The 13,410-nt window shown below is 49.1% G+C and overlaps 1 protein-coding gene across 1 annotated transcript in view; it reads right to left on the reverse strand.

Moving 5' to 3' along the window:
• The window catches only part of ANTXR1 (ANTXR cell adhesion molecule 1), a 258,401-nt gene that overhangs the window by 154,381 nt on the left and 90,610 nt on the right, over positions 1-13,410 (reverse strand). Inside the window, exon 8 of the mRNA XM_045294087.1 lies at positions 1,992-2,090. Coding sequence (XP_045150022.1) covers positions 1,992-2,090 — 99 coding nt within the window. The remainder of the gene's footprint in view (positions 1-1,991; positions 2,091-13,410) is intronic.

Raw genomic sequence — 13,410 nt, forward strand, 5'->3', positions numbered from 1 at the left:
CCCCCGCCCCCACTCCATTCTCACTGGTCTTTTGCGGGGGCTGTTCTTAATGATCAGCCTATCTGGCCAGTCTTCACTGCTGGAGAATTGAAGAGTATCTTTTGAGTTAAACCCTAAGAAGTTTCTGCTCAGAGATTTGGGATGTCAAGGGCAGACAGCGAGCGCGAAAGCAAACTCCAGAGAGCTTACAATGGTGTGGGGCGGGTGGGGGGTTGGGGGGGCCGGCAAAGGGAGGGGTCTGTCAGCGGGGTTAAGTGAGCTTTGTCACCTTAGAACTGAGCTCCAGGGGGGTGATATGTTTAGCATGTAGATTGCCAGCCCTTTCCTCGGAGGCACCTTCTGGGTAGATGCTAACCCCCAGCCTTTCGGGCTGGCTGCTGAGTACTTCAACACCCGGGGACGGTTGAAACTAAAAGCCCCGGGCCGGCGGTGGGAAGAGCAGCCCGGATTTGGTGTAGATGTGAGCGCGTTTCCAAACAGTAAGGCCACTCGCGGCACGTTTCCAATGGGTGGAACGCATCCAAGGCCAGAAATCCCAGATGCTTACAAAGAAGCCGCTGCCTGTGTCTGTTTAAATATTCAAGTGGGTTGGAATATGTTTCAAGGCACACCCCCGATTCCTCTTCTGTGAAAACAAGAGGCGATCTCCTTCTGCAGGCCATCCCGGCACCAGGCTCCATGTCACTCGTGAAGGGCAGGGTGGGGTAAGTGGTTAATCGACACATGGCCTGGCCCCCTTGCTCGTTCTACCTCTCAGGACTGTCATGCCACAGGATGGGAAGGGCTTAGAAAGCACACAAGAAGAAAAAAAACAGCTTATTTTGACTGTCCTGATACTGTCTCCCTAAAAAATACTGACTCCATTGTTGCCTATGGGAAGGATGCCAGGTGGAAGCAGCGACCAGGCTTGCTAGCCTCTGTCCACCCAGGATCAGTCTGCCCATCTCTCCTGGGCAGCGACAAGAACCATAGATTTCTTGAGATTAAGAACCTGTTTGCCACAGATGCCTTCTGAGAGTGCCAGTGTGACCATCATTCATTTTCCGCCTGATGCAGAGTTTCTTGACTACTTCAAGCAGGAATCAGCCAGATTAAAAAACAAACAAACTGCCTAGCCAAGCCTAATGGTTTGGCTTCCACCACCCCCACCCCCAGAATTAATAAGTTCAGACCATTTACATTCACTCTTATCCTTGAGAGTCCCCACGATATGGTTAAGAAGTACCACGCTTCATACGCTCCCATGAGCCAGCTCTCCATGGATGGAGAAAGACTGATTACAGATGTTCGTGGTCTGGGAAACAAGGCCCCTGCTGCCACTATGGCTGGGGTGGGGGGTGTCGGTGAGGCTCAGTTGTGAACCCTATGGAATCCCTCCGGCGTATGAGTTCAAATCCTAATCCTGGGATTCCCTCATAACTATGACTTTGTTTGGAAACATCGGTTTTCCTTTTGCTATGCAGCCACACCATTAGAGGGGAGGGCCTAAATCCAATCACTTCCGAGTCATCCAATGCCCAGAACAGACACAGAGACGAGACAGAATATGATGCCAGAGGCAGATGAATCTGGAACTCCAAGCATCGTTGGCTACTGGAAGATAAAATAGATGAAGCAGCACCATCTCTTAGAGCTACACTTTGAATTCAGGCTTTTGGCCTCCTGAACTGGGAGAAAATAAACATTTCTGTTTTGTAAATGCACCTATTTGGGATATTTCTGTTACAACAGTAGTATGGATCTTAGGCCAGGGCTCAAATCCAGCTGGGTTCTGCTCACCAAGTTGGGCACCCATGGGGGTTGTATCTACCCAGAGGGGCAGGTTTTTCCCACGGGAACAAAGGCACTGTTGCGCTAGCGGTGCCCTTCCTTGAAGAAGGACTTCTAAGGGAAGACCCTCTTCTGCAGTGTCTCCCGGGGGTGGCCTTGCTGGAACAGAGGGCTGGGAATGTCCTTGTCTGACACCCACCCCGCACCTTGGCAAGACTTACTGAGCGTGACGGAGTCGTTGATCTTGAAGCTGCAGAGCACCTTGTCCACGTTGCGGGCGTGCCGAAAGCCGTTTCCTCTCACGACGACTTGGAATGATTCTGAGAAGAAGATCAGAATGACAAGTCACATTATTTGACTGCAAATGAGGAGCCTTCTGGCTCCTGGTGGCCTTGAGTCACGGCCTCCCCTATTTCACCAAACTTCAAATATGCAAACATTAGTTTAGGTAAGAACCTAGAAGCAACCACTTTTATTGACCATTACGTTCTCACCAGGCAGGCATAATACTTTTTGCTTTACCTTTCTTCCTCCTCTCTGCCCATGCAGATTTTACTCATCCCAGAAGTTAAGGCACTTCTACAATGGGAACCTCTGCAGCCATGGCAGTCAGAGGGACACGGCTCCCTCCTTCAATCAGGCCATCTCTCTTATCTGCCTGACATACTGGACTCCCCTGAAAGGATTTCTTCAGAACTGGGGGTGTCTAAAATTCTTGTAAATCTCCACCCTAGGGTGAATGATGTCGCATGTCCTTAAGAATTGGGCTGGTTTTCCTTCTTCTTCTTTCCATCCAATTAGAAAAAAAGGTCTTTTAAGTTAAGGATTGTGGGTACTACATGGGACTCCTGCCAGTGCAGAGTGCACAGCCATAGGACCCAGCTTAGCAAGCCAATCAGAGCCTTCCTTCCTGGTGCGTGGTTGTTGAGCATGACAACACCTGCTTGGATTGGCCATTGGTCCCTACTCTGAATAGAAGAGAAAATCCAGCTCCCCGGCCTGAGCCCTGAACATTCAGTTCACATTGCCTTAACCAAGTCCCTGCCATCCAGCCCATTAGAGTCATAGTGACCCTGGTTGCGACCCCTTTGGGGGGTCGAACCACCCTTTCACAGGGGTCGCCCAATTCATAACAGTAGCAAAATGACAGTGATGAAGTAGCAACAAAAATGAGTTTATGGGTTTGGGGATCATCACAACATGAGGAACTTATTAAAGGGTCGCGGCATTGGAAAGGTTGACAACCACTGCCCCAGAGACAGACCAGAATCGCCTCTGTGGGTTCCCAAGGCTGCAAATCTTCCTGGGAGCAGACAGCCTCAGCTTTCTCCCTCGGAGCGGCTGGCGACTTGGAACCACTGACCTTCCGGTTAACAGTTCAGTGAGCAGCTCACTACGCCCCCAGGCTCACCCTCGCATCATGCACACTGAATAAACATATATGAGTCTGTACTTCATACTTAATTACACGAGTAACAAATGGGTACCTATGAACCAAACCCTAATAATGTGAAAATGATTTTTTTTCACAGCCCTACCAAGGAAAAGAGTCCAGTAGTTAATTTGCTGCATATTTCGTAGTAGTTGCTTAAGCTTGATGGTACCAAGAATCAATGCTCTATCTCTTTTTCTTTTAGTCAGCCAACCAAAGCTGGGGGTTGGGGCAATGCTGTGTGGCCCATGGAAGGAAATCAGACCCCGTGGAGGTAAAGTGCCCCATCCATGAGGGGGGCTTTGGAGCTGCAAATTGCAATCCAAGAGGAGACAGTTACTGAGGAAAGGACGGGTCCGAGGACCAGCATGTGGGCTCTCGCTAAGCTGAAAATACTTCATGAGTGGACAACACCTTTGTTCCCAGGAAATGAAGAGGCCATGTTGGCCGAGACAAGAATACCAACCAGAAAATAAAAACCCAAACCAAGAGTGTGAATTGCGCTCTCGCTGTGCGCCAAGCCCTGGGCTGCTTCGTGTTGGAAGCGCAGACCACGCAGACCTCAGCACAGCGCCGAGAGGTGCACACGAGGAACTGACCTTAGTGATGGGACGGAATCTTTCTGCTAAAACGGATGCCCACTGTCCTGTGCCGGATGGGTCATTGAGAGATGGGTGTTGTGATGTCTTTTACAAAATTGTTTCTGTCTTCCTCTTAGGTAGCGTTAGTGGAGCCCTGGGGGTGTCGTGATTGCCTGCTGGGATGCCATCCGCATGGTTGGCAGTTTGAAACCACCAGCCACTGGTGGGAGAAAGAAGGGGTTTCTACTCCAGGAAACTGTTACCGTCTCGAAACCCCCGGGGTGGGGGAGGGAGGGTAGTGAGGAGTTGGCACTGATTCGATAGCAGGGAGTTGGGGTTTGGCTTTCTAAGGTGGGGTTTCCCATTTTCTAAGAGAGTACAACCGATCCCGAGAGCAGCAAGACACCGACACCTACGTGGGAGACTCAAGAGGCACTCTGGGTGTCCCAAGGAGTGCAAGTTACAACAGAATCTTCAGGGACCTGAAGAGTGAGGCAGCTGAGACTCTGCCATCTTAGATGCCTTGCTCAAGGTCATAAAATTACCGAGCAGCACCACTGGGACTCTGACCCAAGCGTCCACGTGCTTTCATTTAGATCTATGTTCATAAAAGTTAAGAGACATAAGTGGCCTTTCAGGATGAGAGGGCTCATGACGACTCAGGATTCATAGATGTATGCAGTCCCCAGATGAGGAGACTCCATGGCACTGCGTGCTAAGCACTGGGCTGTGAACCAAAAGATCGGCTGTTCAAATCCGTCAGCCATGCCATGAGAGAAAGATGAAGGCAGCCTCCTTCCAAGTCTCACCGCCTTGGAAATGCTAGAGAGCATTTGGGGGGTCGAATGACCCTTTCACAGGGGTCACCCGATTCATCACAGTAGCAAAACGACAGTGATGAAGTAGCAACGAAGATACTGTTATGGTTGGGGGGTCACCACCACATGCGGAACTGTATGAAAGGGTCACAACGTTAGGAAGGTTGAGAGCCACTGCCCTCGAGAATTTCTACCCTGTCCAATAGGGTCATCCTTGTCGGTGTTGACTCGACTCAACAGCAGTGGGCTTGGGTGGGTGGGTGGACAGGTCCTGGGTGGCTCAATGCTCATAGAGCCTATCAACCAACCAAAAGGCTGGCAGATCAAGATCATCCTGAGCTGCTTCCAAAGACTGGCCTCATGATCTGCTCCTGAAAGATCATAGCACTGAACCCCACACAGTGCAGATCCACTCCACCCCCGAGAGCCGCCATGAGCAGCGGTCCCCAGTACTCTGCATGCCGACGTGCACACAGGATGGCTGGGCTTGGAAGGACGGGCCCGGCATTTTCCTTTGGCTGTCTGTCTGTCTGTGTGGTACAGGATGGATCACTCGCTCAGTTCAAGGAGTGCCGTGTACAGGGTCAAGCAGCGGTGAAAGATTTCACTGTCTTCTACTTGCTTCGTTCAGTCCTTAGAAACCCATTTCTGGCTCTAGTCTGAGGGCCAGATGTATAGAAATTGGCTGTTCGAGGTTTGCTGATACAAACTGTTTTCTGTCTGGTCTCTGCAACGACTTCTCTCGTTTCCTCACAGCTTAGCCTGCCCAACTCTCTTCTCTAAGACCGTGTTCTAGCAGTACCAGTGCAGCTGCCGAGTCTTCTGCACAAGAGGCTGCCCACATTTCTGGCTGGCCCCACCTCGGGCGCTTAGGCAGAAAGACAGGAGGATGCTGTCATGTGGCAATGGTCAAAACCAAGCAATGTCATCCCCTAAGCCAAGGACGAACACCAAGAGCATGCAGCTGCGGGAAGTACCCCAGGAAAGGGTCAAGGGCTCCCACTCTGTGGTCTTTGTGTCCGTGCCCGCATTTGGTCTCCAGAAGAGCCCAACCATCGGAGCCGCCAGCCTAACCAGAAGGGAGATCAGCTCATCGCATATGCAAGTTACGTAACCGAGTCTCGTCCCGCGGGTCTGCCAGCAGGTGAGGGCTAGAATCCACTACAGCTGCTACACACCGATGGACCAACGTTAATTTGCAGGGTCCTAAGCCTGCCTCTCAGAGAAGGGAGAGCTACAAGCTGTTAGGTAATCCCCGTGTTGGGTCATAGCTCTAGGCAACGGGTCTAGGGAGAGTGCAGAGGGTCGTTTCCCCCTGAAAATGCACTTGGCTGTCATCCTGAAGGGGCCTCAAAAAGTTCAGGGAAAAATCCCATCATCTTTTAGTTCCGTTTTCTCACAAACTTTTTGAAGCCCTCTCCTACGTCCACGATGACGATTCTGGAAAAGCCCCGGTGGCAGTGAGGAAGTGGCTGGCTGTCAGTTAAAGGTCCGTGGCTTGGATCCACCAGCCAGCCACACTGTGGGAGAAGGATGTGGCCGTCTACTTCCACAAAGATTACAGCCTTGGAAACTGTATGAAGCCGGTCCACGCTCACCTGTCAGGTCATCGTGAGGTGGAGCCCACTGAATAGCAATGAGTGGTATGCTGATTTGTGTTACTTTTTGTTCTCGATTACAATGTAAGCTTCCCAATGCGGCTGTGCTTGTTGGTAGACGCCAACAAACGGCAGAGCATCTGTTCTATCTCTTCCGGATGCGTGGCGGTGCCCAACCCTGGGCTTAGTCCATCTCAAGATAAACCCATTGAATAAATGGGTAAGTGACATAGGCTGGTATAGAAAGGGCAACATGGATTAATTTTCCTTTCATCCAATTTTATGCAAATGTGTTTGGTAGTATAAAAATATGGGGCAGGGTCTGGCCTCTTTTACTAAGCATTCGTCCATAATTTTGAGGTTCATTCATCAATATTTTGAGATTTAGCCACAGCGGCGCCACTTCCTTGCCAAGTATCACTCCACTGTACACTTCCACAACTTGTTTATCCATTCACCTGTTGAGCATATGAGCTGTTTACAGTTTTGGGTCATGTATAATTAAGCTGTAATGCCAGTCTTTTATGGACAGACATTTCCTCTTCTTTGAGGTAAATACCTTTATGGGTAATGCAGATGTATGTTCAACTTTGCAACAAACTGTCCAAACTGCTTCTCAAAGTGGGTGTGTCATTTTATAGCCCCACCAGAAATGTACGAGAGTCCCTTCTACCTCCAAAGAGAAATATATTTGGAAGGAGAGAAAGACAGGGCAGAGGATAAAAATACCCATTCAAAAGAGGTGACTAATGGCCAGCCATGAATGCATTAAAAAAAAGAAGAAGAAAGAAATGAAACTGCTCTTCGGTCACTTGGGGCTGCTTAACTGGTCCTGGGCAAAGCAGCTAATCTCCAATTGGTCACCAGGAAGCCTGGGACTGCCTTGTGCTACCTCACCCCATTTTATCACAGTGGGAAACCCCGCTCCACAGGAATAATGCCACTGCTTCTGAAATGACAATGCAGGGAGCCCATTAGAACTTCCTTCTATTTCTGGAGCCCAAGGACTTCAAATGCAGACCAGTTGGCAGGTCGCGCACTTGATCTCAATGACTTCCTTCCTGGAGTGCTTCGCGAGGACCCTGTGAACTATTCAAGTCCGAAGCCAAGTGACACCAGAGGAAAGTGGTGCTCGGGCGCAGAGATGCATGTCTCGGAGAGAAGCTAACCTAGGTCAGACCACATTCTCTTCAGCCAATCCACACCAGCTCAAAGGTAAGTCAAAAAGCATTGCTACAAAAGCTAAACCCTTGATTAAGCAAAATTGTCAAGAGGCAAATGAAGCTGTTGTTTCTCAACTCATCCTGCATCTAGGGCGGTATACTTCTGAAGGCTGTGTTTCCATCGTCCCAGCCCTTCCCTAAGGAATGTTGTGTGTGCTTTGTGGAAACCATATCGAGACAGGAGTTGGGGCATTCTCAATTCAAAAGAAGTCTGAGGGGGTGAGCTCAGAGCTTGTAGGATGGAGGTGGTGAGGCTTCCCAACCAATGGCTCCCAGGGCAGCTCTGGCTACCTCTGAAATATGAGCAGATGCATTGTCATAAAAAACAAAACAAACAAAAACACGTCCCGAGCAAAACTCTGTTGATCATTTTCTCATGCACGCAGTCTTCACTTCTCTTTAATACTTCTTCATAATAAGTCCTCATGATCACCCCATGTCTTTTGAGGAATGTCTACCAAGATTAGTTCCCTGGGAATCCCAAAACACAGCCTCCATAACCTCCGCGCTGACTCCTCTGCCTGGAATTCCCTGGCGCAGCAGAGGCCCTCAGAAGCCACTGTGTTGATTGGACTTGCTTTTTAAAGCACCCACGTGAGACAAAGCCCAGAGTATTAGCTGATAGGACCAGTCTTCGGCCACTCACTGGTCATGGTTTGTCTGGAGAAACCCATGCAGGTGTGAACTGGAGTCATAGCAGCAATATCTTTTTGTTTTCATTTTTCATGTTCATGTCCTTTATTAGCCAGTACACAGTTACTTGTCTTCTGGTTTGTGGAAGCAGTAGGTCAGACAGCACTGGCCGCAGTCATGTCTGTCAAAGTGGCCATGACAACCCCAGCACCACACTCATCTGAAGGGCACTTGCACGGAAGGCGGCTGATTTTGCCATTTTCATCCACCTTATTGTATTTTAAGATGGCTAGCTTCACCTTCTTCCTCTTATGCTTATTCTTCTTGGGAGTGGTGTAAGACTTCTTCTTCCTTTCTTAGCACCACCCTGACATCTCAGCACAAGAGGAAGAGTGGACGCCTTCTGAATGTTGTAGTCAGACAAGGTGTACCCATCTTCCAGCTGCTTGCCAGCAAAGATCAGCCTCTGTGGATCAGGAGGAATTCCCTCCTGGTCCTGGGTCTTGGCCTTCACATTCTCTATGGTATCCGAAGGCTCAGCCTCAAGATGGACAGTCTTCCCTGTCAGGGTCTTCGTGAAGATCTGCGGCGTCCTGGCGGATCAGCAAGCAGGAGCAATAGCTTTTGAGCCAGTCTAGCCTGAGTGGCATCATGGGTTATGTGTTGGGCTGCTAACCATGAGATCAGCAGTTCAAAGCCACCAGTCGTTCCAAGATGAGGCTGTCTACTCCTGTAAAGAGTTACAGTCTCAGACACCCACAGGGGCAGTTCTCCCCAGTCCAGTAGGGCCTCTAGGAGTGGGAGTGGACTCAATGGCAGTGAGTTGAAATTTCTGAAGAATTTTCTAGGTTTCCTATATCAGAAGAGAAGCCTAGGAATGCTCACACAGATGAACCAGCAGCCCCTAAATGTTTTAGGAGAGGAACTACCAGAACAATGCACTGCACTGTGCGAAAGCAACCAAGGGCTAGGACTGTTTATGGGTGAGACAACAGGGAGCGGCGGGGACTGTGGTGAACTGGAAAGAGTGCATTGTTTTCATTGTTAAATCTGAATTTTTGTGATAATAGCTTTTAAGTGAACTTAGACATTTAAATATTAGCAATAAACTTAAGTATATAAAAAAAAATCCCAGCGTGGATCAATAAGAATATGTGCAGACCAGAGAAGGCCTATATGTTGCCAGTTTAGAATCTCTTGTTTTAAGTGGAGAAGTTCTTGGCAGGCTACCTTTCCCCAAATAGCTCCATGCACCACACTGACAGACATTCCTTGGTCAGGGCGGTTTAGATGTTCTAACCCACTTCCCTCTCCCCATTAAGACCACCTACGACAATGCAAAATACTTCCAGGTGTACTTCTCTGTCTTCCGCCAAGATAATTGGACTGAGTCTTTAGTATAGTATGGTTGTAAAGGAGCCCCAAAGGAGGACTTCTCTGGAAAGCAGATGGTTGCAGATGGCTCTTTCACTGCAGCTCACATAATGCCAGGGGTGGAGAGTTCAGACCCACTTCGTTGCTGGAAAGTTTCAGTTGTAAATGTTGCTGTGTTAAGTGCAAACTGGTCTTCCCAATGCTTCCCCCAACACTCCCTGGAGACCCTCCTGAAGCAATGCATAATAAACCTAATCAACGTTCTACATGGGAATCCTCTAGATACTTGAAGATGCTCTTAATGTTTTTGTTTTCCTCCGTCTAAACTGGTTACGTCAGACTTCCTAATTCCATATGAGCCCATTAGTGCAGCAGCTGCTGCTGTCCTTTGAGTGGAACTCTCGTGCTGCACTTAACCCGTGGTTTCCTCTTTATCTGGATAGATGACCACCTTCGAGAACACACTGGGACTTTCACGGCGCATTGGCAGCAAGCCCTGTGCATTCTTTTGTGCTTGGCACATAGTAGACACTCATGAAAAAAGAAGGGAGAAAGGCAGGGAAGTAGGAAGGAATGAAAAAAGGGGAGGGATAGAAGGAGGGAAGAAGCAAGAAGGGAGGGGAAAAGGGAGGGAGAGAAGAGAGTGAACGGGGGAGAGAAAGAATAAAAGAAATAGAAATCATAAAGGAATGAGAAAGAGAGATATCTAAATCTATCATAATGTTGCCTACGGCTGTGCCATGGGCAATGCCATTCTTAAACTGTAGGACTTGGAATTGTGATCTACATAGAATGGTAGGACTGTTGATCTGGGCCATCTAGGCGTTAACTTTGCTTCCTGGAGGTAACATTCTTGTTGGCTTGATTGGCCTGGTTTCCACACCCCATGATCCATAGAAGAACTGTTACTATGTCAGGATTCCGTAAACATGTGAAAGCAGTTATTTCAAGCCCAGGTCAACACTGCATTCGCTCTGTGAAATTTCACCTGGGGAGCTGCTTTCCCACCTATCAACGATGCCTGTGTTGGGAGCTCATGGTTGCCGCCCTCTCAGCTGCTCTGGCTTGCCGCCTCTCCCAAAACCCAGCTGGCCATCAGAGCCACTGCGGAGGCCGCGCTGGAGCAGAGGGCCAGCTGAGATCACCGTCGTGGGGGGCTGCAGTTGTTAACACAGACTGTCAAGGGCAGGACAGCGCGTGGTGGAGCTTCTCACACAGGGATGCTTGGGGATAAAGAGGGATGTCACTCGGAGAGAGTGGAAGGAAAGGTTCTTGAAGAAAGCTACTTCGAATGTCTCCATCCATCCGCCTAGGGCTCATTCCTGCCATGATACTTTAGCCATGTGAACAACTCGGCATTTCCTTCTTTACCTTCCTCCTGACACATATGGTGTCAATCGATCATTTGGCAGATAACTCTGAACTCTATCAATGTTCTTTCCAAATCTCCACCCCACCTACCCCCCTGGGGGCGAAACCGACAGCAAGTGTTTCTCATCCAGAGAGGCTGTTATCACAACCATGAGTATCACATGGCCCTCAGTCATTAAAACGGGGCCGATGAGAATAATGCTACCGTGGCTTAGGTAACGGCTTATGCTGTCCACGCCCTCTCATGAAAATCACTGGGTCCCGGCAACGGCCTACTGGAGATCACAGCGGGGTTTGCCCTGGTGGCACAACAGTTAGGCTTTGGCTGTTCGCTACCCAGTTGGTGGCCCAGCCATGCCATGGGAGAGAGACCGGGTGATGTGCTTCTGCTTCCCCTGCAGATGACAACCCAGAAAATCCATCCAAGCAGTTGTTCTCTGTCACACGAGGCCACTAGGAGGTCACACGAGAACACTGTGAACTCGATGGCGCCCAAGAACAGAAGCCAGTTTGGAGCCGTGGACCATGTGATGGGCATCGCTGCTTCTCGAAGGCCATGCCTACTCCAGAAAACGGTCAGCAGAGACCGTCAAAGACATCCAAGGAAGACCTTTGGCTGTAAGGGCGATCTTTGGGAAGCCTCTATTTCTCTCTAGTAACGCTGCTCCGTCGTCGTCGTCAGCCTGTTTTAATCTTACCGTTGGGATTGAGGAGGTGAGAGAGCTTTCCTTTTCTGTTTCTTTGTTTAATCTAGGCTGGCTTCTATTGATGTCATCTGCAGCTGCCACCGAGTCGGCTGCAGCTCACAGTGACCCTACGTACCACCGAATGAGACACCGTCTGGCTCCGCGCCGTCCTCACAAGTATTCTGATGTTGGAGCCAGGGGCTCGGGAAAGTTTCCCAACTTGATGTTGTGTCCACAGGCCTTCAGTCCTGGCCTCCACACAAGCACCTGAAACCCACAGCAGGGCTGACCTTGAACCTAATGAGCCTGCCTGAGGTTTGTCAGTGCCCAGGGGACCCTGGTGCTGGGTGTATGGGACCATATGCTTCTGTCACATGTGCCAAAGTGAGGATTCTCTTTCTTTCTTAAAGCAAGTCTACCTCCGTGGCAACCACATTTGACCCCGCTATCGGTGTTGCACGGTAGTATTCCATTTGAAGTTCATGAGATCATCTGTAAACATTCCATTGCTTTGGGAAATGAGCAGATATTTTTGAAGTCACCAAGTATTGATTTACGCCTGTCCTTTTTGTCTGCTTATGTGATGCCTCTCAGTTGGTGCAGACAGCTCAGTACGTCTAGCGACTTGAACGTTCTTTCAATTGTTCTAAATTTAGGCCAGACACTGGAATGAAATCCTCAAGGAATTCCTTCATTTTCCCCAATAAAGTATGTCAGGTGACATTGAAATGTGCAGCGTTTGGTAATGCCTGAACCTTCTTATTTCAATGCTTACTGCCTTATCAGCGGCGTGTGACGTAGTTTTCGATCCGTTAATAACTGGCACTTGATACATGGGAACACTAGGAAGGGACTAGAGGGTAGTAGCAGTAGTATATTCACTAGAGCAGCGGTTTTCAACCTGAGGGGGTCGAACGACCCTTTCACAGGGGTCACCCAGTTCATAACTAGCAAAATGACTGATGAAGTAGCAATGAAAATACTTTTATGGTTGGGGGTCATCACCGCATGAGGAACTGTATGAAAGGGTCGTGGCATGAGGAAGGTTGAGAACCACTGCTCTAGAGGAAAAGCTGTAAGTCCCTGGAGGACGAGCCAAGGACAGTGCTTATCCTTCTTGTATCTCCCTTAGCTGCCCATCACCGTAGTTCCCGTTCAGTTCCCGAAGAGCTTAGTGCTTTTTAAATGGAAGAACCATGTCGGGCAAACTTCTAAGAATTACTCGAGAAGATTAACTAGCACTGCTGAACATTTAGGCAGTCCGCTGGAAGACCAAATCAGAGAAAGATCCAAATTTTGATCAGTTAGAGAAAATATTTTGATGAAAGCCGGCCAATTCTTTTATAAGTGGAGACGGCTGTTATTAATAGCAACCCGATGAGGTTCTTTTTCCTCAAGACAAAGGAGTCCTGATGGCATCGTGGCTCACACACCGACCTGCTAACTTAAGGTCGGCGGTTTGAACCCACCACTTGCTCCACAAAGAAAGATCAGGCTCTTGACTCTCAGAAAGCCTTACAGGTTTGGAAGTCCAAAGGGGTGGTTCTACTCTCTCCCCAGGGTCGCTGTGAATCAGAATCGACTTGATGGCATTGCGTTTGATTGGTTTTGGTGACTCGGATGACCACGGTTGCCCACTGCCCACTCTCATTTTGTGAGGAATGGTTTATTGAAAAGTTACTTAACATCACTACACCCATTGTGGAAACAGGCCAGGACTAAATAAAAAATTAAATATCAAAATTCAGGGGTGATCCATGATCACCGAGGTCATCATGATCCGGTGTCTGTAGGTCTGCTATGAGGACGAAGAGGGACATGGTTCCCCAGAGGTAGGGTGTCGGGGGTGGTGAGGTGTGGGATCCAGGATCTCTGCAGTTCCCTTGTAATCAGCTCTCATAAAAGGAGAGAATTTGGATAAGAT

Source organism: Echinops telfairi, unplaced genomic scaffold, assembly GCF_000313985.2.
Source record: "Echinops telfairi isolate 266 unplaced genomic scaffold, ASM31398v2 ScPeMD7_2573;HRSCAF=3158, whole genome shotgun sequence".
Lineage (NCBI taxonomy): Eukaryota > Metazoa > Chordata > Mammalia > Afrosoricida > Tenrecidae > Echinops > Echinops telfairi.